General features: G+C 46.1%; 1 protein-coding gene across 5 annotated transcripts in view; it reads left to right on the forward strand.

The window, feature by feature from the left end:
• Positions 1-25,152, forward strand: part of SDK1 (sidekick cell adhesion molecule 1) — a 387,510-nt gene that overhangs the window by 340,715 nt on the left and 21,643 nt on the right. For all 5 annotated transcript variants that reach the window (XM_064725525.1, XM_064725524.1, XM_064725523.1 and 2 more), the window contains 5 exons: positions 12,140-12,255; positions 14,338-14,524; positions 15,974-16,111; positions 19,175-19,336; positions 20,483-20,608. In XM_064725525.1, the coding sequence (XP_064581595.1) occupies positions 12,140-12,255; positions 14,338-14,524; positions 15,974-16,111; positions 19,175-19,336; positions 20,483-20,608 (729 nt within the window). The remainder of the gene's footprint in view (positions 1-12,139; positions 12,256-14,337; positions 14,525-15,973; positions 16,112-19,174; positions 19,337-20,482; positions 20,609-25,152) is intronic.

Genomic DNA, 25,152 nt, shown 5'->3' on the forward strand with positions numbered 1-25,152 from the left:
AAATGAGCAAATATACCCAAATGGGGAGTTTCTCTCCAGCCCTGGAGTGCTCTTGAGCTGTGCTGCAGCCAACTGCCCCCTTGGGCAGCCTGAGCAGGTCTTCCCTGCCTCTCACTGATGGGCAGGTGGAAATTCTGGGGGAGAACAATGGGCCAGCCATGAGTAAAAGGCCTCTGTAGCCCAGCTTGCGTGGTGAACAGGAAAGCTGGATGCCAGTGGTTTGTATCTTTTTTTGGTGGTGGGTTTTTTATTTTATTCTGCAGGTGGAGGAAATGCTTTCCCTTTTTTGGGTAGCCCATAAGATCAAAGGATTCCTTTTGAGTTCTGCCTGGATATTGGCAAAACTCGCTGGTGTGGAGAGCAGTTCTTCCCCAAGATGGGAGAGTGGGCTGGGAGTCCTTGAGCTGAGCACAGCTGGGAAGGATGTGCTGCCTGTTCAGCCTGAGCAGAGCCCGTGTCCTTCCCCCACCTGCCTCAAGCATCTGCATCCCTCTCCTCCAAGGCCCAGAAGATCCTCTAACTCTGCCTTTTTAGAGCTGGCTGCAGCTCTGCCCTGCTCATTAGAGAACCATGTGCATCTCCTGACAAATGACAGAAAAATTGAAAGCCACCACTTGCAGAAATTAGGAAGGGAGTCGCAGCCCCGCTGGCAAGCCCCCTTTTCGCCTTGTTAATTCATTTAACAGTTCAGCTGTCAGGGATGCTGGCTCTGATTGGGGAGGCAGTGAGTGTTCAGCAGAGGCTGGCTACTGATATTCATCCCAGCCCCAAACACAGCTGCTACCAGAGGTGCTGTTCTGCTCCACTGAAATTAAGACTCTGTTAGAGCAGCCACTATATCAAGAGCATTATTCTACCAGGTTGCTGTCACCACCTGATTGTGTGGGGGGCTCTGGAGTTCGGGAGACTCCACTACCTGCATTTTAATTAAACAGAAATCACAGGTTTGGGCCAGGCGTGCTTCACCTAATTTGGGAAGGTGAATAAAGTAAAATGTGGCAATACAAATCCTGTGCTAACGAGCCTGCAGCCTTCGGTGCTTCTCCCATATACTGCAAAGCTGTTTTGGATGAAAAGTAATGAAATTCATCATTTCTTCCAGCAGCTGTTACTGGAGTAGAGTGAGTGTGTGCAGAGAGGGGGTGGCAGAAGGGGTGAAGTGCTTCGAGAGACATCAGCCTTTAAACAGGTTGTAAATCCATTTGTGTGAAGAGGGGAGTGATGTGTGTCATTATAACTGATGGTGACATTGGTGACCTTCAGAATTCACAAGAACTGATGAGGCCGGGTTGTTGTTGTTGTTCTTTTAATGATGATCTCTGAGAGCTGGTTCTGTAATGGGAAAGGCAAGGAGTAAAAAGAGCTGGGAGACAAATCCCTTTGTTTAGTAGTCCTCCATTGAAATGCCACTTTAGTTGTACCATCGTTTTTCAGAGAACATTACCTGGCTCTCTCATTTTCTTCCAAGTGGAACTGTAGCTTGGAAAAGAGCAGGAATGGAACAGTGATGTCTGCTTCTTACCTCTGTCTTCAAAAGCTGAATCCACCTCTTGGTGCAAAGCTAGCAGACACCAAACCAAATTTCTTCCTGTTGTGTGCAATTATTCTCATCTGCCCTCCTGCCTGCAGCTCCACAGGTGTTCCTGGACCTCACAAATTTTATTTAATTCACCTGTAGCTGACACAGGAAGATCTGCTCTGCCAGTAATGTCATGGGAAGCACTTGGAGCTGCCTGGCCATCTCCAGCATTTTGCTGGCCAGAAACAGAAACCACCTGGAAAACTCCAATACTAAAAATAGTGAAATAGGCTTGGGACAGAAAAGGCTACACTGAGAGAGCGAGGCATGATAAGGACAAAGAAGCTGTGTAAGGAAGCAAAGATTTGACTCCAAGTACTTGGCTCCCCTTTAGAAACTGCTTCCAGCACAGAGCTCTTGTCCCTTCTTACCTGGTTATCTGTGCTGGGGCAACATCCCTTTGTGCTGAAGGCAAGGAAGGTTGGCAGGACAAGGCTCCTTTGCCCTTGGGTGCTTTAATCTCTTCCTTCAGGCTTTGCTCTTTTACATGTGCACTCCAGATTCCCCCAGTGGTGTCACCTCTGTCCCTTTCTGGAGAAGGGGGTCCCTCAGCACTGTCTGGACCCCTCTTTCTCTTACAGCACAGCAGCTTTATCTCCTGCCCTGCCCCAAAGAGCAGAGGAGATGCTGTGTGGAGTCCCCTGTGCCTCCTTGGTCTCAGGCAGGGGAGGAATGACAGGATTCCAGCACATCCGAGCTGGCAGCCTGCGCCCTGTGCAGCCCCTGGCTGTGCTCTCCTATCTCGGTGCCACACGAGGGCTGGCTGTGCCTCTGCAGATAGCAGCACGCTGCTGCTGGCACAGCTGCAAGAGCTGGGTGGGCACTGCCATCCCAGATGCCACTGGAGAAGGGAAGAGAAGGATTATCATGGCCATTTCACATTGCAGTAGTCTGAAACCTGTCAGCCTTGGGGACGGTATCTTCCCTCGATAAACAAAAAGGAATGGAGGGAAGCTATTGGGGAATGGAATGGTAAATGAATTCTTGGTTTCACATGCTCAAACTTTAAACAAAGGGCAACTTTGGTGCTTTAAAAGCACCAAGCCTTTGAAATAAAAGGATGTTTGCCTTTTTTGCTGATACCTCTGGACATCAGCAAGAGGCTACCTTTGGGGGATGGCAGGGTGTTTGAAATTGGTTGTTCTTTCCCCTTCCCTTTAAATTTAAAGAACATGCAGAGCTGTTCCAATGTGATGCTCAGTTCTGAATGAGCTTTACCCTGTCATTTTGGGAATGCCTTGCTCCAGGAGTGACACTGGGTTGCCATCCTGTCCCCAGTGTCTTTCTCTCTGAGAAGGTCTCCTATCAGCTTGGAGTTAAAGATGCAAGCCATGTTCTCCAACAACGTCCTAAAGACAGAGTAAAGCCAGAGCAGAGCAAGAAAGGCAAGCTGTATGAAGATGAAAGGAATAAAAGAAGTGGTGAGACATTTCCTAGTTGGTCTGGGAAAGTTACCTCTTTCCAGTTTCTCTTGGAATTCAATTCACCTGTATCCCAGCAGCATCCCATTTCTGAGAGTAGGATTGGCCACTGGGCACATCCCATCCATGTTTCTTGGTGGATTTTAAACTTCTCCAGGTTCACTCCGTGTACAAGGGCTTGTCTGCAGCAAGTCCAATTTGAATTTGTTGTTCCCCTCAATGCAGCTCCACTGGAGGTAACAGGAGTGTTGATAGCATGTGGCTGTGGGAGCTAATCCTGCAGGGCTGTGACAGGACAGTAGAAAATAACAAAGTGTGCCCACATCAGAGCATTAGTCACTGCTTGTGTGCTACTGGTATTGTTACAATGCTGGGGAGTTATGGAAATGAATTTTCTCTTTAAGGCTTGGCTCCCTTTCCTACTCAAACTGGCTATTTTTTAAGGGTAATTTTATATTCTTAATCTGTTTACAGATGATGTGAAGGTTTTGCTAATTAGACTTCCAGATTTGGTAGCTTAGCTCAGTAGCTGCTCTTACAATGGCAAGACAGAAAGTAACCGTGCCAGTGTGAGTCTGTGGAAGAAGTGTCCTTAATGTCAACATGTCAAAAAGACATCCCTGCAGCTCTCTGGAGACTGAAATCTAATGTCAAGGCAGAAGGAAGCAAAGTCTGGGAGTCGTAGTGCTGTCAAAGCAAGTTATTCTACCATATAGGAGAAGGAATTTTAAGCGAATGCACTGGAAAGCAGTGTCCAGATTGAGACATAGATTTGATGGGCTTATTTGACATCTTTAATTCTCCATTGACAGTCCAAAGCTCCCTAAAATGATTTGCAATGTTTTCATGCTGCAAGTAAAAGCCGAACGCGCGCCTCATTAACAGCTCATTAAGTTGTTAATATTGGTCATCAGCAGCCTTTGGTACGGCACAATGCTTTATGCAGTGCGGCAGCTCCTGCTTAGCTCGGGTCTAATTGCCTCTTTTCATCACGTCTCAATGTAGGAAAGACGTTTCTGTCCTAGCAGAAACATCCGCGGTGTTTGATGCGCCGGTCCCCGGCTGTGGCAGGGCCGGGAGGAGCGGGCACCGCTTTGCTCTGATGATGAACTCACAATTACCCCAAGCGTTTGATGTTGAAATTTTTTTGTGCCGATTTTCTGTAGCCCCCGTGCCCAAATCCATCATGAGCTCGTGGCTGTGCGCTGCAGCTGTGGGAGGGCAAGGACAGATGAGCTGTTGTGCTGCTGCAGAGCTCCATGGGCTGGGAGAGCCAGGGAGGGACATCCCTGCACAGGGAGGAGAAACCTGATGGTGTATGCAGAGCTCCGCTGAACTCACAGCACAGCTTACTCCATTAAAAGCAGAGGAATTAACCTTCCTCTCAAAAAACATGAGCAATCAGTAATAAAGTCAAATGAAGCAGAAATTGCCCTGGTAAAGAGTTGGGGAAGCCCCTGGCTGATAACTCCTATTCCAGCAGACACAGGCTGGAGTTGGAGTGCTTTGACTAAAGGGTTATATTTGCAGCCAAATTCCTATTCTGCCTAATTGTGCAGTCCTGCTCTGCTTGTTTGCAGTCATCCTGGGATATGTGAGCAAAATTTGTGCTGTAAGTATTTTCATATGGGTCTCAACTCCCGTGGCTTTGCCTCCTCTGTACAGCTTTGCTGTGAAGCCAGCTGTGGAGAAACACAGTTGGTTTTCTTCTCTGACATCTGTTTGCTGTATCCATCGTCAATCACAGAACTGGAGGCTTTTCAGGTTGCTTGTTGTAGACTAAAAACAAAAAAGTTGCAATTTTTTCTTAAGAAAGTATGAATTAGTAATAGTCTAAAATATCTTGGCTGCAGCAGCCCAAGCACTGAGATAGAACGGAGGTGTGAAACTGCAGCAATGATCTCAGGGATGAAAAATAAAGAAAGAAAGAGAAAACTCTCACTGAGAGTCAAGAAAATTTAAATATAATCTCTCTCTCCCCAGGAGCACAAGAACACAGTCTTCTGTGGGCTCCCTGGGGTTCCCTGACCATTGCAATCTGTAAATCCTAAATTAATTCCTCGTGGGGGTCAGCTACCCAAACTGGCATTAAAGCCACAGTGAAAGGTTATTCCAGGGGCAGATCTCACCTGTGCCCTTTGACTTTTTTCTGATACAGCTTTTGACATTTGGTAGATGGCAAACCCAGGGGAGGTTATTTGATACGCTCTCTTGGCTGCAGTGAAGCAGAAGGATTAGACTTCAGTAGGTGCTGCCATTGCTGTTAGTGGATGTGAAGTGGGTGCTTTTGTCAGTTGCCATGAACTTGTGGTATTATGATATTCAAATGTGGCATTAACAAATTATAATAAGTGGAACATTACTACTAATAGAGGAGGAGGAATTTTGGGTCCTGGAGAGTGTGAGGAAATAAACTGAAATTGGTAATTTTGCTTCTCTAATGGGTAGATTTGTAAGAGAGTGGAGGGCAGTGCTTTCCCCTCCTGTACTGCTCCCAGTGCACATGAGAGAGGATCAGCAGCTCCTCACCATCCCTTGAACAACCTTCAGCCCCTCCTGGGGGTGAATCCTGCACTCATCAGAGCTGGCACTGCTCTCCTTGCACAACTGTTTCTGTTCTTCGATGGAGAAACCCCCAAGTGCAGGGATGTGAGGGAGAGGGAGCTGCAGGAGCCATCCCTGATTTCATGGGTGTAAGAGAGAGGGGGTTTCAGCTTGCAGGCTCGTGCCTCCCTAACGCTGTCAGGCTCTTGCTGCTCATGGCCCATCTCTGCTGACTGCTGGGCTGCCTGCCTGTGTGTTAATATCCATCCTGACATGAAAGAAATAGAGGAAAAAGCTCATTTTATTATTCCCCCCACTTCTTGTTTTAACCACCTGTATTGCCCTTTCCAGAGGCAGTCTGACAGTTCTGTGAGGGCTTTTCTTTGGGCCAGGCTCTCTCACTTCCTTGATGGATAATCTCAGTATGCAATCTGAAAGCCTCCTCTAGGGTTGTGTTTGCTAAGTAGAACTGTGGAATTAGCAAAAGAAAAGTGTGTAGTTTTTGTTTGCAGGCTCTTTCACAGCACTGCTCTGTGGGGTTTGCCATGGTTCTAATACCCAGATCATGTCTGCCCCATGAAATTCCCAGATTGCACATGGCTCACTCACATGGGAAATCCAAACCCAATTTAAAAGATTAGGGGTCACAGCAACAGTGTGTTCACCATTGTAAGAGTTAGTGAGGAACAGGATGAGAATGGCTCCTCCGTTCAAAAAGGGCACTGGCAAGTAAACCCATAGATCTGTGTCTGTGGAAAAGAGACTGCACTTCTAGTCCTTGTTTCATTTCAGTTTTCAGGAATTCAGTTTGCAGGAATGCCATCTCCCCCTCCCTCCACCCCCACCTCCCTCCTGTATCTCTGCAGGTGCTGACAATACCTGTGCCAGCACTGGGAAGCTTCCCAGTGCTAAGCATAGAAGCTGGGGATGTTACATTTGGGGATCATTTGCAGCTGCTTTGATTTATGTTTCTTCATTACTTTAATACCCTTAAAAAATTGATGTGGCTAAACACAGCTACTGTACTAAATGTGGTATTCAGAGGAGAGCCAAGTGTTTGCCTACCCAGACAAGATGGCACAGAGTAAAACAACTGCAGGTGTTCCAGACTCCCAAAGTTCTCATCCTGACAGCTGTTCTCTTTCTCCTCTTCACCCTTTCTTCTCCACTGAAACAGGTTTTTCTATTTTTATCTTTCTATTCTACATCTATTTTTGCACTTCTGCCCTGTCTTCCTCAGCATTCATGAAGGTGAGAGAGATGTTTTTCAAGTTCTTCTTGTGTTCACTTCCACTACATGAGATGTTTTAATTCCTCTTATACAGTTCTGTGCAATTGCGTAAATCAACACTTACATCCACATCCCTTGGAAAGGAGTATTTCGAACTAAAACCTGGCTTTTACAGCTGTTTTAGCCTCCTCTCCCATCCAGTTGAACATCTCAATGAGGGGGAGGCTAGATTGCTCCTTTGCTGAGACTCATTTCATGTCTCAGGGTGTCACAAACCTGGCAGGGCAGCGTTGGTGCCAAATTGCTGAGTAAGAGGGCAGGAACACTCAGGCCCAGTGTAGCAAATGGAGAATGTTGGAGGGGTTAAGACCCACATCCCTGGAATGTGGCTCTGCCTCTGTGAGTGCCTCTGAAACACATCCGAGGAACCAAAGAGAGCTCAGCCCTTGGAACAAGCACCGACTTCCATCACGAGATGCAGCCCAGCCTAAAACAGGCAGAAATTAGTGGGAAGTGAGTTTTATATTCTAAATATAGGTTGTGCTGCTCTTCACAGTGGAAAGCAGCTTCACAGTAGCTGGTTTTGAAGCACAACTGACTAATTGTTATTGAGCTAATCAGCATCCCTCACGCAGCATTCCTGATGGCACCAGGCTCTGCTGCTGGGGAAGCTCTGATCCTCCCACTGCTCCCTCCCAGACTCTGTCAGAAAATGGCCAGTAAACACTGAACATCCTTCTCTCATGCCACTTTTCCTTCATGCAAGGAGTGACTGCAGACATCTGCACGTCCACCTTTTTCGTCATTCCTGGGAGGAACCATCCTCACATTTCTTCTCCAAGCCTGTACTGCAGGAAAACCCCTCTTTGCCTGTTCTGCTGATCAGTCTCACTGCTTTATCTGGTGCCCTTCTGTTTTTGTGTTGTGTTTGGCTTTAGAATCCACTAAACTATTGCTTATCTACACTGTGACTTGAAGGCAGTGGCTGCAGCTGAAGAAGCAGCAATCTCCATGTCACTGCAGGGATATAACTTCAATACAGTAAGGATGGTTTAGATTAGGCATCAAAAAGAATAATATGAGAGTTATTTTGTTAGTGTTCTATAATAGATATCCCTATTTTGTTTATTTTTATTTTTAAAGTATGGGTATTACACAAACCCCTATTTTAAGAGCTGCTAAAGTAGAGAGGTGCTGGCAGAGTTTGTGTGGGAATGGCAGCACAATCTGGAAAGAAGTCAGTGATTGAGATTACATGAAAATCTGACCAGCAAGCTGATCCCAGTGTGACCCAGGAGGATGATGTCTGAGTCCTCTCCAAACCCTTTTAGCCCTATTTTCCATGACTGTGTGTGCCAGGAATCAGTGTGTAAACTTTGGAAACTCAGGTGTGCAAGATTTCACCATCAGCACACCCTGAACTGAACACTGCTGTCCCTTGTTTTTAATCACTAGGTGGGGAAAATTACAGCTGATACTCAGAACATGCTGCAACCACCCCTCCATTGTAATGAGGAGACAGATTAGAGGATTTTGGGGCCTGGAGCTGTGTCTTTGTTCTGTGTTTATGCAGCACATTGTGCAATGAGATTCTCTAGGTCTAACACCAAAATGGCCTCTAGGTGCTAACACCAAAATGCAAACATATTGATTACTAGGGAAGAAAGGCAGGCATGTTCTCCAAGTCATGCTTTGAAGAACTTGGGGGAAACACTTGCTAGATAGAAAAGGATCAGTGGTCTTTACAAAACAGAAATTTGCTTGGGATTGTTTGGGATCAAGCTGATGGACAGAAAATCTTTCAGTCTCTTTCACTGCATTTTTCTCTTCATTTTTGGCCTGAATCTTTACTTAAATGGCATGTGAGTATCAGGAAATCTTGTCCCAAACTTGTCTGTGAGTTTCCTGCCAGTGACACTGCCACTGCAGAAACAATTAGAAAACCAGTAGAGGAGAAATCCTCTGCTGCCCAGAAGCTGGAGCAGATATAAGAGCAGTGAGGAATCCTTCACAAAACCAGTTATCAAGTTTGCCCAATGAATCACAAGGATTTGTAGCCTACCTGTGCCACAGAGCACCGTGGTGATTGTCACTGGGAAAAGGAATAGTAGCTCCGTATTGATGGAAAGCTCTGGGTGCCACACAGCCCAGAGAACAAATATCCCAAGTGAGAAAAGCTGAGGTGACCCTTCTGCAGAGCACAGAGCTCTGGAGCAGGGAGGCCACTGGGGATTTCAAGCACCTTCTCTTTAAAGGTTAGAAGCATTTGCAAGCTCAAATTGCCTGCAGTGAGAGCAGAGGCTGCTCAGTGCAGCTGGGAAATGAGGGCAGTGATATGTTTAAATGTGGATTTAGATGTGTAACTTTATTTATGGGCTCGTTTTGACACTCTCACCACGTTTCTGGATAGATTTGTTGTCTTTACATGATCCTGCCAACAGCAGCCCAGCCCATATTTGTTGCTATTTGTTACTAATTACTACACAACCTGCTCAGTCTTTCTCCTTAGGTTTTGGCTGAGAGTGAGTTTCAAGGAGACAATCTCAAAGGTAAATTGAAATCAGATAAGAAAAGAAATGTTTATAAATATCTGCATGAGATTCCAAGGCAGGATACGTGCGCAGAATTCGACTTCATGAGTACACAGATGTTTTTTTCAGGGAAAGTGAAATGCTTTCCACCTGCCAAGAGCTGTGTTTGGACCCTCAGGGGTCTGTGTCGCTCCTGCTATAGTTGATAATGTCACTAACACCTAAAGCAGTGTGAGGTATGTAGCTTTAACCTTGCTTTTTATGTATTTGAGATTTCAGCAGCCGTGAAAAATCCCGAGCTCAGTAATCTTGAAGTGCATTCCTAGAAGGTAAAAAGCCTTTTGAATTCACCTTTAAAATGCACTTGCTTTTATTGGCACAAGCTATCCATATATTCAGGGAATGGTTTGGGATTGCAAACAGGTGGGGTCTTCAGGGATGTGTTTCCTTCTTTTTGAAGTATTTCACTTCACCTTTAATGGAACGTGTTCCTGCACAGAGCCACATCAAGCGTCAGCAGCACTCTTCTGCTGTCCCTCGCTGTCAACAAGAAATCTGTGCTTAGAGGAGGGGGTACACATCAGCCTTTGAAAGTTGAACAGAGGGACAGACTCACAGGGCACAAAACCAAACAATTTGCATCTTGTGGAGGCTCTGGAGTAGTGAAGAGAAATGTCTTTTTCCACACTTTTTTGTCGTTCCTCCCGTCAGATTTTCCTCCGCCGTGCCAGCAGAAGTGCAGCTGCAGCAGCGAGTGTGTTGGTGCAGAGTTATCACTGGCAGGTTTTAACCACTGTGTTTCTTAGATGTGCTGCATGAAGGGGTTGAGGAAAAGCAATGTTTTTCTGGCAGTGGGTTGTACACACCGTCTCCTCTGATGGTTGCGTCTCAGAAGCGGTATTTGTTCCAGGCTGCCACATGGCATCCAAAGAAAAATGCTCTTGTAGATGTTGCTTCAGACCCGAATGTTGAGAGCACTGTGAAGCTGTCAGCTCAGGACAGACAGTGGTGTCACTCCTTAGAAAGGAAATGCACTGCTAAAGGGACCCATTTCCTCTGTGATTGTACACGTTCCTGTTTCCCTGAGCGTGTCATCCTGGCAGATCTCTGGCATGTGTTTTCATCTTTGCTTTTTGTGATCAGTTTGGCCTCATGCTATGGTTTGTGCTGTGAAATTCTCAAAATCTTGAGGCTTTTGGTCCCTAGCAGCGCTGCCTTGCACTGAGGGCATCCAGCCAAGCAATGAGCACAGAAGGCAGGGCAATAATTAGACAAGTGCACCCTTGTGACCAAGCTAGGGTTTACTGATGGTCACTGTCACCTCATGTATTCACTGTCCAGCCAAAAAGAAAACAAAAAAACCCACAATAAATAAATAGTTTTGACCAAACCCTCAGATAAAGGCTATTTTCAATTTTACCTTTCGCGTTTTAATTGTATAGCAATAATTTTGCAATAGAGTTGCCGATGGCAAACATGCAAAAGACATTAACTTTATTTATGTTTTGGATTATTAATGTGGCTGTTAAAATTCCTCCAGTTAGTTTTGATTGAATTGTTTTTTTGTGCGATTCTGTCGTTTAATGGAGCGGTAAATAAGAATTTCTGATAATGAGCCCAAGCATCTGTCACAACAACCTGGCGCTGGTTATTAACATTTCCATTAACGGCAGGGTGGGCAGTGATAATATGGAAACCACACAGTTAGAACAAAATAAATAGTTGGTGTCAGGCTGAGTGGGTGTTAATTACTTTTTTATTTTATAACTCTGGGGGGAGGGAGTATTGGTAGAAAAGTGTGACTTATGAAGGTCATTCTCTCTTAAGAAGGAAGTCTCCAGAGGAGCAGCTAACCGGCGCTATCCAGTGCAAGCGGTGAATATTTTATCACTTCTATTTATGGCCCAGAAAGGGGCAGAGAGAAAAGAGACAACTTTCTCAGGGGGTCTGGCAGAAGGCTATGGCACTGTGAACACAGAGAAAGGAGAAGTGGAGCCTTTGTCCTGCCTTTCTCTCCCCACTTCTGCAGTTTGAGCAGGACACGCTTCAGCTCCTTTCCTGTGAACGGAACAGGAGCTGTTTTGTTAAAACCTGCCGGAGGCTCAGACAGCAGGCTGGGAGAACAGAGTGTCCTCAGTAGCTGCTGGGGAGGAAAATCCACCTGCACCAAGTGGGATCCTGACAAAGGGAAGGGATGGAGTGACCCAGGTGCACTCAAAGATTGGTTTTCTAGCATTGCGCAATGCAAGGAAGAAATGCCATCAGGAGCCAAAGAGGGCCAGTGTGTGCATGTAAGGTGAGGTGTAATCAAAGTGGAGCTAGCAAAAAGTCATAGTAGCAAACTAAAAGTCATTCTGTCATACATAAAATAATAGTGCATTGATTAGCAGCTGTCTGGGTTTGGAGGTAATTTTAGGCAGTATTTTAGCCCAAAGTCTTGCTGCTGAGTGGTATTTAGGCTGATGGTGGCCGGGGCTGCCTTGCTCACCAGGAGCAGTCGATCAGGAGCACCATCCACTGCCAAAGGTGAGCCCCAAACTACCAGGGAACCAAGGCAAAATTTTCCTTTCTTTTTCAATTTGCTGGCAGGATTGAGTTGATTCAGTGTCTGAGGCAGCCTGTGTGGAGCAGAGCACAGCCACTTCCCGAGGCTCAGCTGCTCCTCACTCCTCTTGTGCCGAGACATCCCAATGACGCAGATACCCCAGGGCTGGCTCATTTCTGACTTGTGGCATAAACAGAGCCTGTCCTGGGTCCTCCTGCAAATGAAAAACCTGGCTGTGAGCTAATTCTGCTTGTCACTGTTAATTCTTCTGTTCTCCTTCCTCCCTAGCACCGGCGCTGGCCCCACAGAACATCCAAGTCCACTCCCTTTCCGCGAGCCAGCTGGAGCTCACCTGGGACCCCCCTCCTGCCGACAGCCAGAACGGGAACATCCAAGGCTACAAGGCAATCCTCCCATTTCTACTGTTTTCATTTATCTTGCTTGGCATTGCTATTTACTTGTGAGAGCTCTACGAAGTGCAGTCGCCTTTGCCGCATAAGGCAAATTAGAGCAGTGCTCAGGCTGCAGCAGGGAACAGCAGCAAGTCCCAAAACCAAAAGAAAGAGAATGAGATTGGGAGGGAGGAGGAGAGAAAAGGGAGAGTGTGTCATTATTTATGGAGAAGGAGAGCATGGGGGAAACAGGGGATGCAGATAAGGAGGCAGCTTCACTTATGCAGGCAACAGATCAGCTACAAAAAGCAACACAGCTACACAAGAGCTGGGGGCAAGAAATGTATTGAAGAAAATTAACCGAGCTTTCCCTCCATCAAATGCTACAAGCCTTTAGGAAGAGCAGAACTTTCTACCAGCCAGAAGCCTAAGCCAGGTCAGATTTTGGAAGCGTTGCTTCATTTCCTTAACTTTAACAGAATTAAATCAGAGTATTAATTGCGTTTGGTTTGCAGGAGATGAGCACGTTGCAGAGACACACTGCTCAGCATCTCCAGCATGAGAATGGACCCTCAGAGAGTGGGAATGGGCAAGTCTACAAACACTGGAGCTTGGCTTGGGTTCAGTGTCTGGCTCTGCCTCTCTCCATGAATTTAGATCCATAAGTGAAGGAAAGCCAAGCCAATGTGAATAATCTGGCATCCCTTCTTGGCAGTAACAAGCATCCTTATATATCAATCCCTGTCCTTTCCGTTTTGTATGTATATAGATGGCTTCAGCAGCTTGGCTTGGAGAGCCAAGGTGGAGTCTTGCCTTGGCTTGTTCTCTCAGCTCTCTGGCTTGCTTTGGCCTGTTGTAATGCTCTCACTGCCAGGCCTGTCCAATAAGTAGGGCTGGCACCAATTTCCCGCTTGGAAACAACTTCTCTGAAGACTAATTTTATAGCATCAGGGTAAAAATTATGTAATGGAAGAAAGGGGAAAAGCACCTCAAGGATCTTTAGGGGGAATCTTTGTTATCCTCTTCAGGAGGGCATTTTTCTGGCTGTGCTGTGAACACCAGTGGTGTGAGTGCTGTATGATGCAGAGGGGAGTTATGGACCATCAGGGTGTGTCAGCATGCCAGTGCTGACAGGCAGCTTGCATTGCAGGGAGTGTTTAAACTGACCTCTCCTCAGTGAACCCTGGCAGCTCATACCTGCTGTCATTAAGCCATATTCTTCAGCCTTTGCTCTATTTTTGAGTGATGTACTCAGCTATGTGGTCACTGGATTCAGAGGAATTTGCTAAGGAAAAGATTTGGCACATGCTGAAAAACCTGGCTATCCCAACAGAGGAGTCCAGAGCAAGACTACACTGTCTTTCTGGTTGTTTTGTAGCTGCAGTGGCCAAATATTTTCTAGGTGTAGGATATAGTACAACACATGACAGGATGAAGGGAATGCCCTCCAGTTGTGCCAGGGGAGGTTCCAATTAGATATTAGGAAGAATATCCTCACAGATATCTTGGTCAGCATGGGAGCAGGCTGCCCAGGGAGGTGTCGAATCACCAAGCCTTGAAGTGTTCTGAAGGCGAGTGGATGTGGGACTTGGGAACATGGTTTAGTGCAAACCTGGGGGCTGATGGTTGGACTCATGATCTTAGCAGACTTTTCCAGCCTTAATTGTTGCAGTTGGTTTGAGGGTTCCCGGGGAGTCCCCAGGGGCCCCCTAAGCTGTATTTGGGTGGTAGCAGCAAGCAGGCAAGGAGACTCCACACAGCTTCTGAGGGTGAATTAGATGAGGGTTTATTGGGGTCCCAGCCCCGGGAGCAGCATGGTTACTGAGGGAGAATGGGGAAAGGGAAGAGAGGCAGAGCCTAGGGAGAAAAGGGCCAAGAAGACCTGGTCTCCCTGGCACCGCTTAACAGGGAGATTCAAAGTGGGCACGGAAAAAGACTTGGGCCAATGGGATTATAGATCCATGATACTTCAGGGGAGGATCACAGGCTTCGAATAAACCATACATTTTTGAGGGGTGAGACAGAGCAAACCATTTAAATAAACTGTAACACCACACTTAATAATGCTAGGATCCTGTCTCACTGTCCCAACAGATTTATTACTGGGAGAGCGACACCCTGAACGACACGGAGAAGGTGAAGGTGCTTTTCCTGCCCGAGACCAACGTGCGGCTCAAGAACCTGACGAGCCACACGCGGTACCTGGTCTGCATCTCCGCCTTCAACGCGGCCGGGGACGGCCCCCGCAGCAGCCCCACCACGGGCAGGACACACCAGGCGGGTACGGGGCCGACCTGCTCACCTGGGCACAGCCAGGGAAACGGGACATGCAGCAGGGAACTGAGTCCTGCTCACAGCCAGGGAAACGGGGCATGCAGCAGGGAACCGAGTCCTGCTCACCTGGGCACAGCCAGGGGAATGGGGCATGCAGCAGGGAACTGAGTCCTGCTCACAGCCAGGGGAAACGGGACATGCAGCAGGGAACTGCTGTTTGGATTGGTAGGAAGAGTTGGCCTAGGTTAAGGTTAACTAAGGAGAATGGAAGGGGGACTGGGGTTCAGATTGAGATTGCTTGAAGTAAGGCTGGTGTTGGGGTTGTGGAGGATGTTGATGGTCGGATGGGCTCTTTGATAAATAGTTTTACTCCATCTGCTAGAGGTTATAGGAACCCGAATGGACCAACAATGTTTGGGCCCTTTCAGCCTTGTATATAGTATATAACTTAGGATTTTGCACTCTACTAGGGTGAGGAAGGCTACTGCAATTAAGATTGGGAGGGCATAGGAGAGGGCTATGATGAGGTTAATTAGGAGGGGGTGGTTGGTCATTTGAGGAGGTTTGGGTTAAGCTAGGGAGAGGATTTGAACCTCTGAGTTAAAGGACTTAAGCCTTTTGCATTTTCTCTGCCACGCTAGCTGGTCCTTTCCTTGGATGTGGTATGGTGTGATAACCTTTTGTAATTTAGTTGTTTTCATTACTTAAGGTGAAGGCTTGCTTGTGGTATTGGCCTCACTATTCCTATCCTTTTGTACTGGGAAGAGTTCATCATAGATAGAAACCAACCTGGATTGCTCTGGTTTGAACTCAGAAGTCTTGAAAGCGGGGAAAAAATGTATAAAATAGGTGGAGTGTGAGGAAAGGAAGTGATAGAGCTGAAATGAGAATGGAGTGGCAGAAGGGCCAGTCCCTAAACTAAGCTGGTCCAGAAGGAAACAGTCTGGCTTTGTTTCTGGTTTCTGCTGCCATGCCTGGAAATCAGAAGGAGCTCATCTCCAGAGTGTGGAAGTTGCCCTGATGGTCCTGTGAAAGCAAAGCATTTTAGAATTCCTCCTTTTTTTTTTTTTTTTTTAAGTTGTTGCAGCAGCCTCTCAGGCTGAGCAGTCCCAGTGCTGGATGTGCTGGGAGTGCTCTGGCACAGGATGAAGGCAAAGCCCTTGGTGGTGGCTGTGAAGAGGAGGAGGCTCCCATTGCACCCTTTTGAGAACCCTTCCCTTCCGTGCCCTCTCTCCTTGTTTGCTCTGGAGGTTCAGTTTTGCAGCTGACTGGCTGTATTTTTAGGACAGGCTGTGTTTGTGACTGATTACAGGACATTTGGATACAACTGACAAATCCCATTCTCAGCTTGTTTCCTTTAGATTTAGGCTGGGCAAATAAAGCAATGTTTTATAATATATATGTATATTAGATGGAGTGCTGCTGCTGCAATTCAATCTGTGTGCAATTCTTTCAGCACCCAGTGCTCCCAGCTTCCTGGCCTTCTCTGAAATCACCTGCACAACCCTCAACGTGTCTTGGGGCGAGCCAACAGCAGCAAATGGAGTCCTGCAGGGTTATCGAGTTGTCTACGAGCCTCTGGCTCCTGTCCAGGGTAAGAAAGACCTCTGATCATACATATTCATGGGAAATGACACAATGGTGCTGTAGCACCTTTCATCTCTGCCCAATTTCCTACTTGCTCTCTGCCATTTTCCAAGAGAAGCCAGGTGGCAAAGGGTAAATAAAACAATTCCACTTTTGCCAAAATGCTTCAGTGAGCCATAATATTGTGGAATATAGCTTTTGTCTTGTCTTCTCTCATTTTCTTGCACAAACTATAGTGTGTGTGATTTGAAAAGTCATTTTACAGCCTTCATTACCTGGTCTGGGCGAAGAGGAGGCTCAGCCTGGGAGTGCCTGATTGTCTCCACGCTTTGCCTTTGAAACTGCTGAGTAGGCTCCATCCCAGAATAGTTGTCAAGCACATTTGTGTTGCTTATCACATCATGTGTCACTTCTGTTATCACAGAGATTGCCCAGGCATCAGATGTGCTGGTCATCACTGCAGCACCTCTGCTGTGACAGGCAGGATAACGGGACAGAGACGTGGCTGTGTCTCTTCACACGGAGTTTTCAGGCAGCATTTTCAACCCAGCACCAGAGTTCAGTTCAACCACAACAATGTGCAGGCCACAAACATTTCATTAATTTGCCAGAAAAGCAACAGAGAAGGATTTGGCAGTTTCTCTGAAAACAAATGTAAATTCATTCCAAAGGTGAATTAGAAAAGATGACATAGTTTGTGGATGGGCTTATTAATATTTTTATATTCCTGGTAGATTGCCAATAGTTCAATAGGATGTCCAGCTTTGGCAGCATGACAGCAGGGAGAGTAATTTCAGCCATTGCCAATCCATTTTAAACTCTTTTCCAAAGAAATAAGGATATCAATCACTTGTATTTGCTTCTCCTGTAAGGAATAATGATCTATATTGCCTGAATATCCATGTCTCATGCACAGAGAAAGTTAAACTCAGGATTGAAAACACCAGAATAAAAGCACTGTCAGCCTTTATGGCTGGCAGGTCTGAGCACAAAGAGCTAATACAGGAAGCATTTCTAATTCTGACCAAGAAATGTGCACAGGGTATGCAGGAGGTTCAGGCTGGTTGGGCGTTTCTTCCCTTTTCTTCATTCCTACAAAATGTTCAAGAATAGATTTTTCCCCCCTAAAAATATGGAAGTGTCAGATCATGTTTTCTCTGCATGTATTTGACTTAACATCCTTCAGAACCTTTGTTGCCTTTTCCTCTCTTCCCCACCTCTGCCTGTGCTGCCCCTGACTCCAGCTTGTCTCTCCTTCCCCTCTGGAGGATTTCTGATGTGATCAGGAAGGTTATGGAGGGCTCTTCCTCAGATGCAAAATATTTGCCTAAATTTATTTTCCAGTCTTTGGCCACCATTTGCTCTTGTGCCAACATTTTTCTTTCAGCAAAGAAAATTTCTTTCAAATTGTTGTTGTTTAATTTCTTTCCTGCCATGGAAAAGAATCCCTTCCTTGATGCCATCATTTTCACAGATTCGCAAATATTCCAAGTTGGGAGGGACCCACATGGATCATCAAGTCCAGCTGAAGTAAATAGCTGAACTCAAATTCCTCCATATGAGCACTGCAGACACCCACCTGGATGGGCTGGACCTTCTTTTGGCGCTTTTCTCATTCATATTTTAACTTTCCACCAGCTGAGCATCCTCCCATGGTGGCACCTTTTGCCTTCCCACTCACCAGGCACCCCTCACCTGCCCATTTTTCCAAGCTTTCCAGCAGCAATCTGTTCTTTAGCACAGTCTTATCCCTGCTTGACCTTTTATTGTTTAAGCTTTACACTGTTATGTTTTACACAATAATAGACAACAAGATTGCCCCAGAGCCTTTTTCAACAGTTTTTTGGTTTGTTTTATTTTTTTTTTCCTTTTTGGAACACAGCTTGAAAATGACAAATGCCTCCTGATTTGTCTCAGAGAAATGAAATAGTTCACCTGTGGAAGGAGGGAGCACTTTTACTGCATCCTTGTTAGCCAAGGAAAGATTCCCTGAGTTATAAATTGTATTTGGAAGAAAACTTTGAACAGAAATTGCTTGGACATTACTCTTTATTTAAGTGATTAAAACTGAAAGTATCATCTTGCATTTGCATAAAATGAGCATCTGGATTGAAAACCTCTTCCTTCTGCATTTTTTAGAAAGATAAATTAGCAAGCAGCCATTTCTAGCAGGAAAAATCTTTTTTTACTTCCTATCCTACCTTCTTGGTTTGAAATGTGTCATGTACATATACAGACCCAAAAAAACCACCAGAAAGACTCTCTAAATTTGAAATTTTTATTATAAAATCTTTTATAAATCACATCCTTTCCGTTGAATTGCTTCTGGAAAATTTCAGTGAAAGCCAGATTTTTTTGTTATCAAACCAGTCATTCCCCCTCTGTCCTTTGTGCAGCATTGAGAACCTAAAGGTGAAACTAGCTATGAACCTTGGTGAAGGGAACAACTCTGATTTTCACTGATCCCTAAGAAAAATTCTGTGAGAGTGAGAAGAATGAAACACAAGTCACAGCTCCAGCCTTGTTTAAGCTCTCAGTGCTTTGGTTGCATCCCCTGTTGCCATGGCATTTGGAGCCCCAAGGTCCTGGTGAGCTGCACATCCTTCACTGTGCATCCACATGGGGATGGTGGGTATGGCAGGATGAGATGAATGGGACACACCTGGCCCTTGTTCCTCCTCCAGACCATGCTGGAGGTTATTTGGGGAAGCAGCAACAGAGAAATGCTTGCCTGGGAAGCAATCTGGAATGTGCACTCCTCTTCGTTTACCTCCTCCTTTTTTTCCCAGAATAATTACTGAGGTTACATGTAGTCTCTTGGTAATTTCCCAGATGTGTTGTAAGGTTTTTTCCTTGTCAGTACCCACTTATCAAGCTTAAACTCTAATTATACTTATCAGTGCTGAAAATTGCCTATTATCACTACTTAAACTCTCGCTAATTGTAAGAAATACTTTCTTAGCAAACTGTTAGATGATTTTACTTACCATCTAGATGTAATAAGCTCCACTTGATTTCTGTTTTTTCATTGAAACTCCCTCTTATTTTTTTACCTGTGTGGCTGCTCCAGGGGTGAGCAAGGTGGTGACAGTGGACATCAAGGGGAACTGGCAGCGCTGGCTGAAGGTGCGGGATCTCACCAAGGGTGTCACCTATTTATTCCGAGTGCAAGCCCGAACCATCGCCTATGGACCTGAGCTGCAAGCCAACATCACAGCTGGGCCAGCAGAAGGTGAGGGGGAGGGGGCTATAAAAACAAATCACAAGTCACAGATCACTTCTACAAACACAGGGCACCAGCAGGGAATGGTGCACTCAGGCCTTCACGTGAATTTGCAGTTCCAAGGAGAAGCTGAGTCACGGGACGTGATTCAGTGCATTTCACAACTGCCATGAAAAACATGTTTCCTTTTTTCCTGGAACCTAGAAGTTTCATGTGAATAAACAAAACCCTGTAAATAAATCATAATGCAAACAGGCCAGCCAGGGATTTCCAAGCTGCAGTCTGACAGCACAGTGCATAATTTTGACTGAACTGCTCTGTAGTGGGAGGCAGAGCTGGAGTAGCTGCTGAAACCAGCAGAGGTTCCTGGATGCAAAACCAGAAAGAATTGACAATTGTTCTCTCCTGACACGTTGGCTTATGCAGAGGGAGAGATCTGTGGATTTCCTGCTGTGTCAAGAGCAGCTGCAGGGCAGCATTCCCTGCCTGGTTCGGTGCCTGTACCCAGAGCTGGTTTTCTTATTTGATCAGTGACTTTGATAAACAGATAATCCAACAAGGTAAATGCCCTCCAATGATACCAGCCTGTCAGATAAGTCACAGAGCATCAGTGCAGTGGCCACAGCTCTGTTTGTTTCTCACTTCCAGTCTGGTGAACTCTCACACCACACCACAGATCAGATTCCTGTAGATCAGGAATCCTTTCTAACGTGGCCATGGCATCTTCCCAAGCCAGTGGGCAGTGCCTGTCCCCATGAATCTCTCCATGAACCTCACAGGCTGGCTTCACCTCTAAAATGAGAACTAGCAGCAGCAATGGGTAAAATGAGAGTCCTTTTTCTCTTACCTTCTTAACACAGAAGGTGTAACCCCCCCCTTATTCTTGGGGTTAATCCCTATAGAGCTGCTTTGATGATCCTAGTGGGCCCCTTCCAACTCAGAATATTCTATGACCCTATGACCTGTAAACCCCATTGAAATGTAATTGCTGGTACTGGAGCTAGTGAAAAAATCAGGCCAGTAGCCCATAGAGCTGGTTTATGTTGCATATTTGTTGACCAACACTGCAAGACAATTTTTTCCCTCTCTCAGCAGAAGCAATTCATGCTGCAGTTTAATGCCACCTTCATTTGCTGCTCTCTTTTCCTCCTTCAGGGTCTCCTGGCTCCCCTCAGGAAATCCTGGTGACAAAATCGTCTTCTGGGCTGACACTGCAATGGACTGAGGGAGATTCAGGAGAAAAACCCACAACTGGCTACATTATAGAGGCACGACCCTCAGGTGAGCCCCAGGAAATGCAGGGGTTTGATGTCATCAGTTCCCTTCCTCCAGCCCCTGCTGAAGGGGAGAGGTTGTTTGTCATCCCAGTAAGGGAATGGGATTTTGTGAGAGGATGTGTTTCCAGCCAGTATTAAGATGTTACTGGTTTATTATGTAGTTTAGCATATTTTCTCCTCTTTAGGAGTAGTCACAGAAAATTACCCCGACTGCTCTAGCTTTCACTGTGCTACATCACTGGAAAATCATCCAACAGATGAACTAATATAGTTAATAATTAAAACTCATTTAAATGCTTACAGCATCTTTCAGGAGCAAGGACTAATAAGTATTTGCGAGCTGTATTTTGAGGACCACAGATAGAAATCAGTCTCCTTCTGCAGCAGAGCACAGCAGCTAATTACTGTTTTAATGTTAATAATAGGGCCAGGGCTTCAGCAGCACATACACATTTCTTCCCCCATTTGTTCTGCAGGGAGAGCAGTGAGGCAGGGGGAAGGAATCCCCCATCACCACAGTTTTTCTTGGTGTTTTCGCAGAGCTCCTTTGCTTCTGGGATTTGCATCTCAGTGAAGCTGCTCTCTGCTTTTTTCCAGAATGTTCCCCCACTTGGACAAGGCAATTTTAAAAGTCAGTGTGTGCTCCAGCCTGAGCGCAGCTTGGTCCCCCTTGCAAATTCAAAAAGCACAGATTTCCTGGGAACTAAGTCATTAAGGAAAGGCAGTGAGTGCTGCCAGGCCTCTGTGTAATCTCCCTTGATAACTTCCCTCCACTCTGACTGGGGATGTTGATAACCACTCTCTGGGTACAGTTTCCAGCTGGTGGTACCTCCACCAGCTCCTTGTTCCACGCAGGCCGTGTTTGAATGTCACCAAGTCAAAAGCTTTGCTGAAGTCAGGATATATGATGTCTGCTCTTTCTCCTCTATTGACAAGGTCTGCTACTCTGTCACAGAACAAAATTAGACATGATCTATACTTGACATAACCAACTTGGCTGCTGGTTCTTCCTTTTTCACTTCTAGGTGCTTGCATATTGCTTGATTATATATTGATTAAATGAACGCTTATCTGTTTGATTATATAGAAGCTTGTTTGTGTCTTGAATGTGAGATTGCATTTAAAACCAGTGATTTTAATTACATTTAACCAGACCAGTAAGAAAATTATAGAGGTCATCTCTGAAGAAGCAGATTTTCGTACCTGCATCTGATAGAATTTGCTCTGTAGTGAGGCTCTTCTCTGATCCTAAAAATTCTTTTTTATTTCTGTCATTTAACTTGGCAATTGCTTTCAAAATAAAAGCAAAGGAAATACATACCTTCTCAAAGCACTGGGGCTTCCCAGAGTGATCAAGTTTGCTTTCAATTAGAGGCATGACACTGCTGTGCTTCTATTTCACCTACATCAGCTTTTTGAGTTCTGTGCTTATTTCGTCAGAGGTAGAAAATATTTTCTTATTTGAACAGCATTGTTAGCAAGTTAAACCAAACCTGTTCATTTCAAATCACTCACCAGTTTACATTTCCCCCAGCCAGGTTTTCTGAGTCAGAGTATTTCAGGGGAGACCTGCAGCCCATGTACAGATTGTCTGCATTGGAAATCCAGCCCATGCGAGTGGTGACATTGGGAGCTCATCCCCTCGACTCCCCGTTGGATGTGCACAAACATTTCACAGCTCATGGCTGTAGGATTTGGGGCCCACTCCTTTTGAGTAGGAAGAAAATAGTCCCTCCAAGGCAGGTCTGAGCTGCATTAACCCTGGGTCACTTCTGCTGGCCCCACTCCACTGATCCTGGAAATGCACACAAGAGGTCTCATTCTCCCGCTCTTGCAACCTGACTGTTGAGGCATTTAATTCCTCTTCAGATTATTTTAATCCTATTCATGCTGCTGTAGCAAATGAACTAGGCATTTGTATGCTGGATTCTCATCCTTGGTTCTGGTTGCAGCTGTAGGAAGCGTGAAATGTGATCCAGGAGAGGAGACAGACTAATTGGAAGATTTGCTTATTCCACCCAAGCCTCGGCTTCCTCTCTGTGCTGCTTTTCTTCCTCATCTCTGCACACAAGAGTCTGAAATCTGAATTACGAGCTTAACAAAAGCAGGGAGCTAATTCTTCCTCTCAGGGCTGGTCATTCAGAGCAGCTCCTGCTTTACTATCATTGTAAGAAATTGCTTTTGCATGTTAATTTATACAGGCAGTAAAGTGCAGATTGGAGCAACCTTTGTTTTTAAGGAGGAGTTGTTCCAAGAGAAGAGCAGTTGACTTGTGCTCTTCACATAAAATGAAGAAAGGAAAATATATTTATCCTTCTGAGGTCAAAAAAGGGGGCGTTGAGCAGACAGATGAAAAGCTTTAGCTTGTTGCCAATATTTAAATGCAATACCACTACCTTAGTGTTTCACATCTCAAGTGTCATCTGTTATAGGCCTCATTACCCCAAACGTTAAATGCTGTATCATCTCATTTTCCCTGCTGTAGCTCCCTGCCAAGACTCTTCCATCAGAGTAGGAGGATGGCTTTCTGTCAGAAATGGCAAACCCTACTCCTTTTTGTCACTTCCCTTTGAATTTTTCGGAGCCCTGCTGTGTCTCCCAGGGCTCCTCTGCCCTGCTGGGTTTAGCAATGGTGGCAGCAGGCAGCTGAGACTGCTCATTTGATTTCCCTGTTCTCTGCTGGCTTTATGGAAGGTGACCAGGCTCAGTACCTCCTCTGCATTTTGAGTACACCCACACACAGGGATGAAGCAGGCAAGCCAATATTTTTTTCTGAGTGATCTGTGCTAGAGGAAGACATTACAGAAACAGAAAAGTTTTTCTTTTCCTTCAACTTCTCTGTCCTTAGAGAAATGGATTCCAGTTTAGCTCCCTGTGCATTACAAGAAATGCAATTAAGCAGGCTCTGTCTCTGCCACTGTAAGTGCTCCCCAGACATCAGCTGGGCTGCCTGAGGAATGGGGAATAGATTGTGCCCTCAGCTTTTATATACAGAGCAAAAGACAAATGGCACAGTGATGTTAAGGAGAAGCTGGCTTCACCCCTCTTTCCCAGCTCCAGGTCCCACCCAAAGGTTCCTGTCACTGTGCTTTAGTGTTGGGCATGTGGCCTGTGCATTCCCAGCAGCCTCACCCAGAGCTGCCTTCCCAGTGACCCCCGTCTGCAAGGGAGGTGTTTGTGAAACACCCTGGGCATCCACGGGCCAGGAGTGCCCCTGGATGTGGAGCTGCCCCATGAGACATCCATCCCTAGAGCAGCTGTGTAGGTGTTGGATCCATCTGCCCCACAGAACCATTTAGATTGGAAAAGACCCTTAAGGTCATCAAGTCCAACCATAAACCAAACTCTGCCACGTCCCCCACTAAACCACATCCATAAGTGACACATCATCCTGGCTTCTGTCACCTCAGAAAGAGCCTCCCTGACCCAGGACAAGTAGAGGGAGATTTCTTTTTCTGCTTCTTCTCCCCACCACAATTTTGGGCTTTGTGTGCTTTTGCCAAGCAGTGGATGATGTCAGGCAACTGGGAGGAAATTGCATCTAAATGGAATGGTCTGAATTGGAAGACACCTTAAAGATCAGCCAGTTCCATCCCCCTGGGATGGGCAGGGACACTTGCTATTAGACCTGGTTGCTCCAAGCACCATCCAACCTGGCCTTGGACACTTTCAGGGGATGGGGAAGCCACAGCTTCTATGAACAGCCTGTACCAGGGCCTCCCGACCCTCACAGGGAGGAATTTCTCCCTGATATCCCATCTATCCCTGCCCTCTGGCAGTTTGAAGCCATTCCCACTTGTCCTGTCACTCCATGCCCTTGTAAAAAGTCTCTCTCCAGCTTTCAAGATGATGAGTTCCAAGAAGGCAACAGACATTTAGGGAAAGAACACATCTACTTGGAGCGGGAATTGTCTACCTCATAAATGCTGGGCTCTGCTTCCCACGCCCCGAGGGCAGCTCTCACTTTAGTTTCCTTTCTGGTGTCTTGAGTAGTGTTTTTCTGTTTTCTTCCTTTTCTATTTATTTTTAACCAAATGAGGGAGCGCGGTGTCAGACATGGACAGGAACCAGCAGAAGTCAGTAAATTCAAAGTGAAGGGTGCAGCTGCATCCCCGGCATCTGCCATGGGGCCTTTTTCGCTTCTGCTGCCGAGCGACACACTGGGGCTGACAGTTTGTCAGCCTTCACTTCCCATTCTTGTCCTTCCACTGCTTTGCATGATAATCCAGCCCTTTGCCTCTGACAAACACACAGCCACGTTTTAATTGTGTCCTCTGTAGGAGGATCACCAGTGGCTTTCAGCTGGGCCTTAACTCTCAGCAGCTTCTCCCCTCATAAACCTTCTAATGTGTAATTAGGAGGGAGCTTTATGGCCCAGCTCTCCTGCTCTGAGAGGGGTTGGCTGGTGTTTAAAATAACTGACAGCTCTCCATGTCTTGGGTTGTCAGGGGCTGGATTTAGTGGAGCTGGGAGCCTCCCTTGCTGAGTGACAGCTTTATTTAGCGTGGAGACCCTGATTAATGGCCTGTGATGCCGGGCTGGCCCACG

This window comes from Zonotrichia leucophrys, chromosome 14, assembly GCF_028769735.1.
Source record: "Zonotrichia leucophrys gambelii isolate GWCS_2022_RI chromosome 14, RI_Zleu_2.0, whole genome shotgun sequence".
Classification (NCBI taxonomy): Eukaryota; Metazoa; Chordata; class Aves; order Passeriformes; family Passerellidae; genus Zonotrichia; species Zonotrichia leucophrys.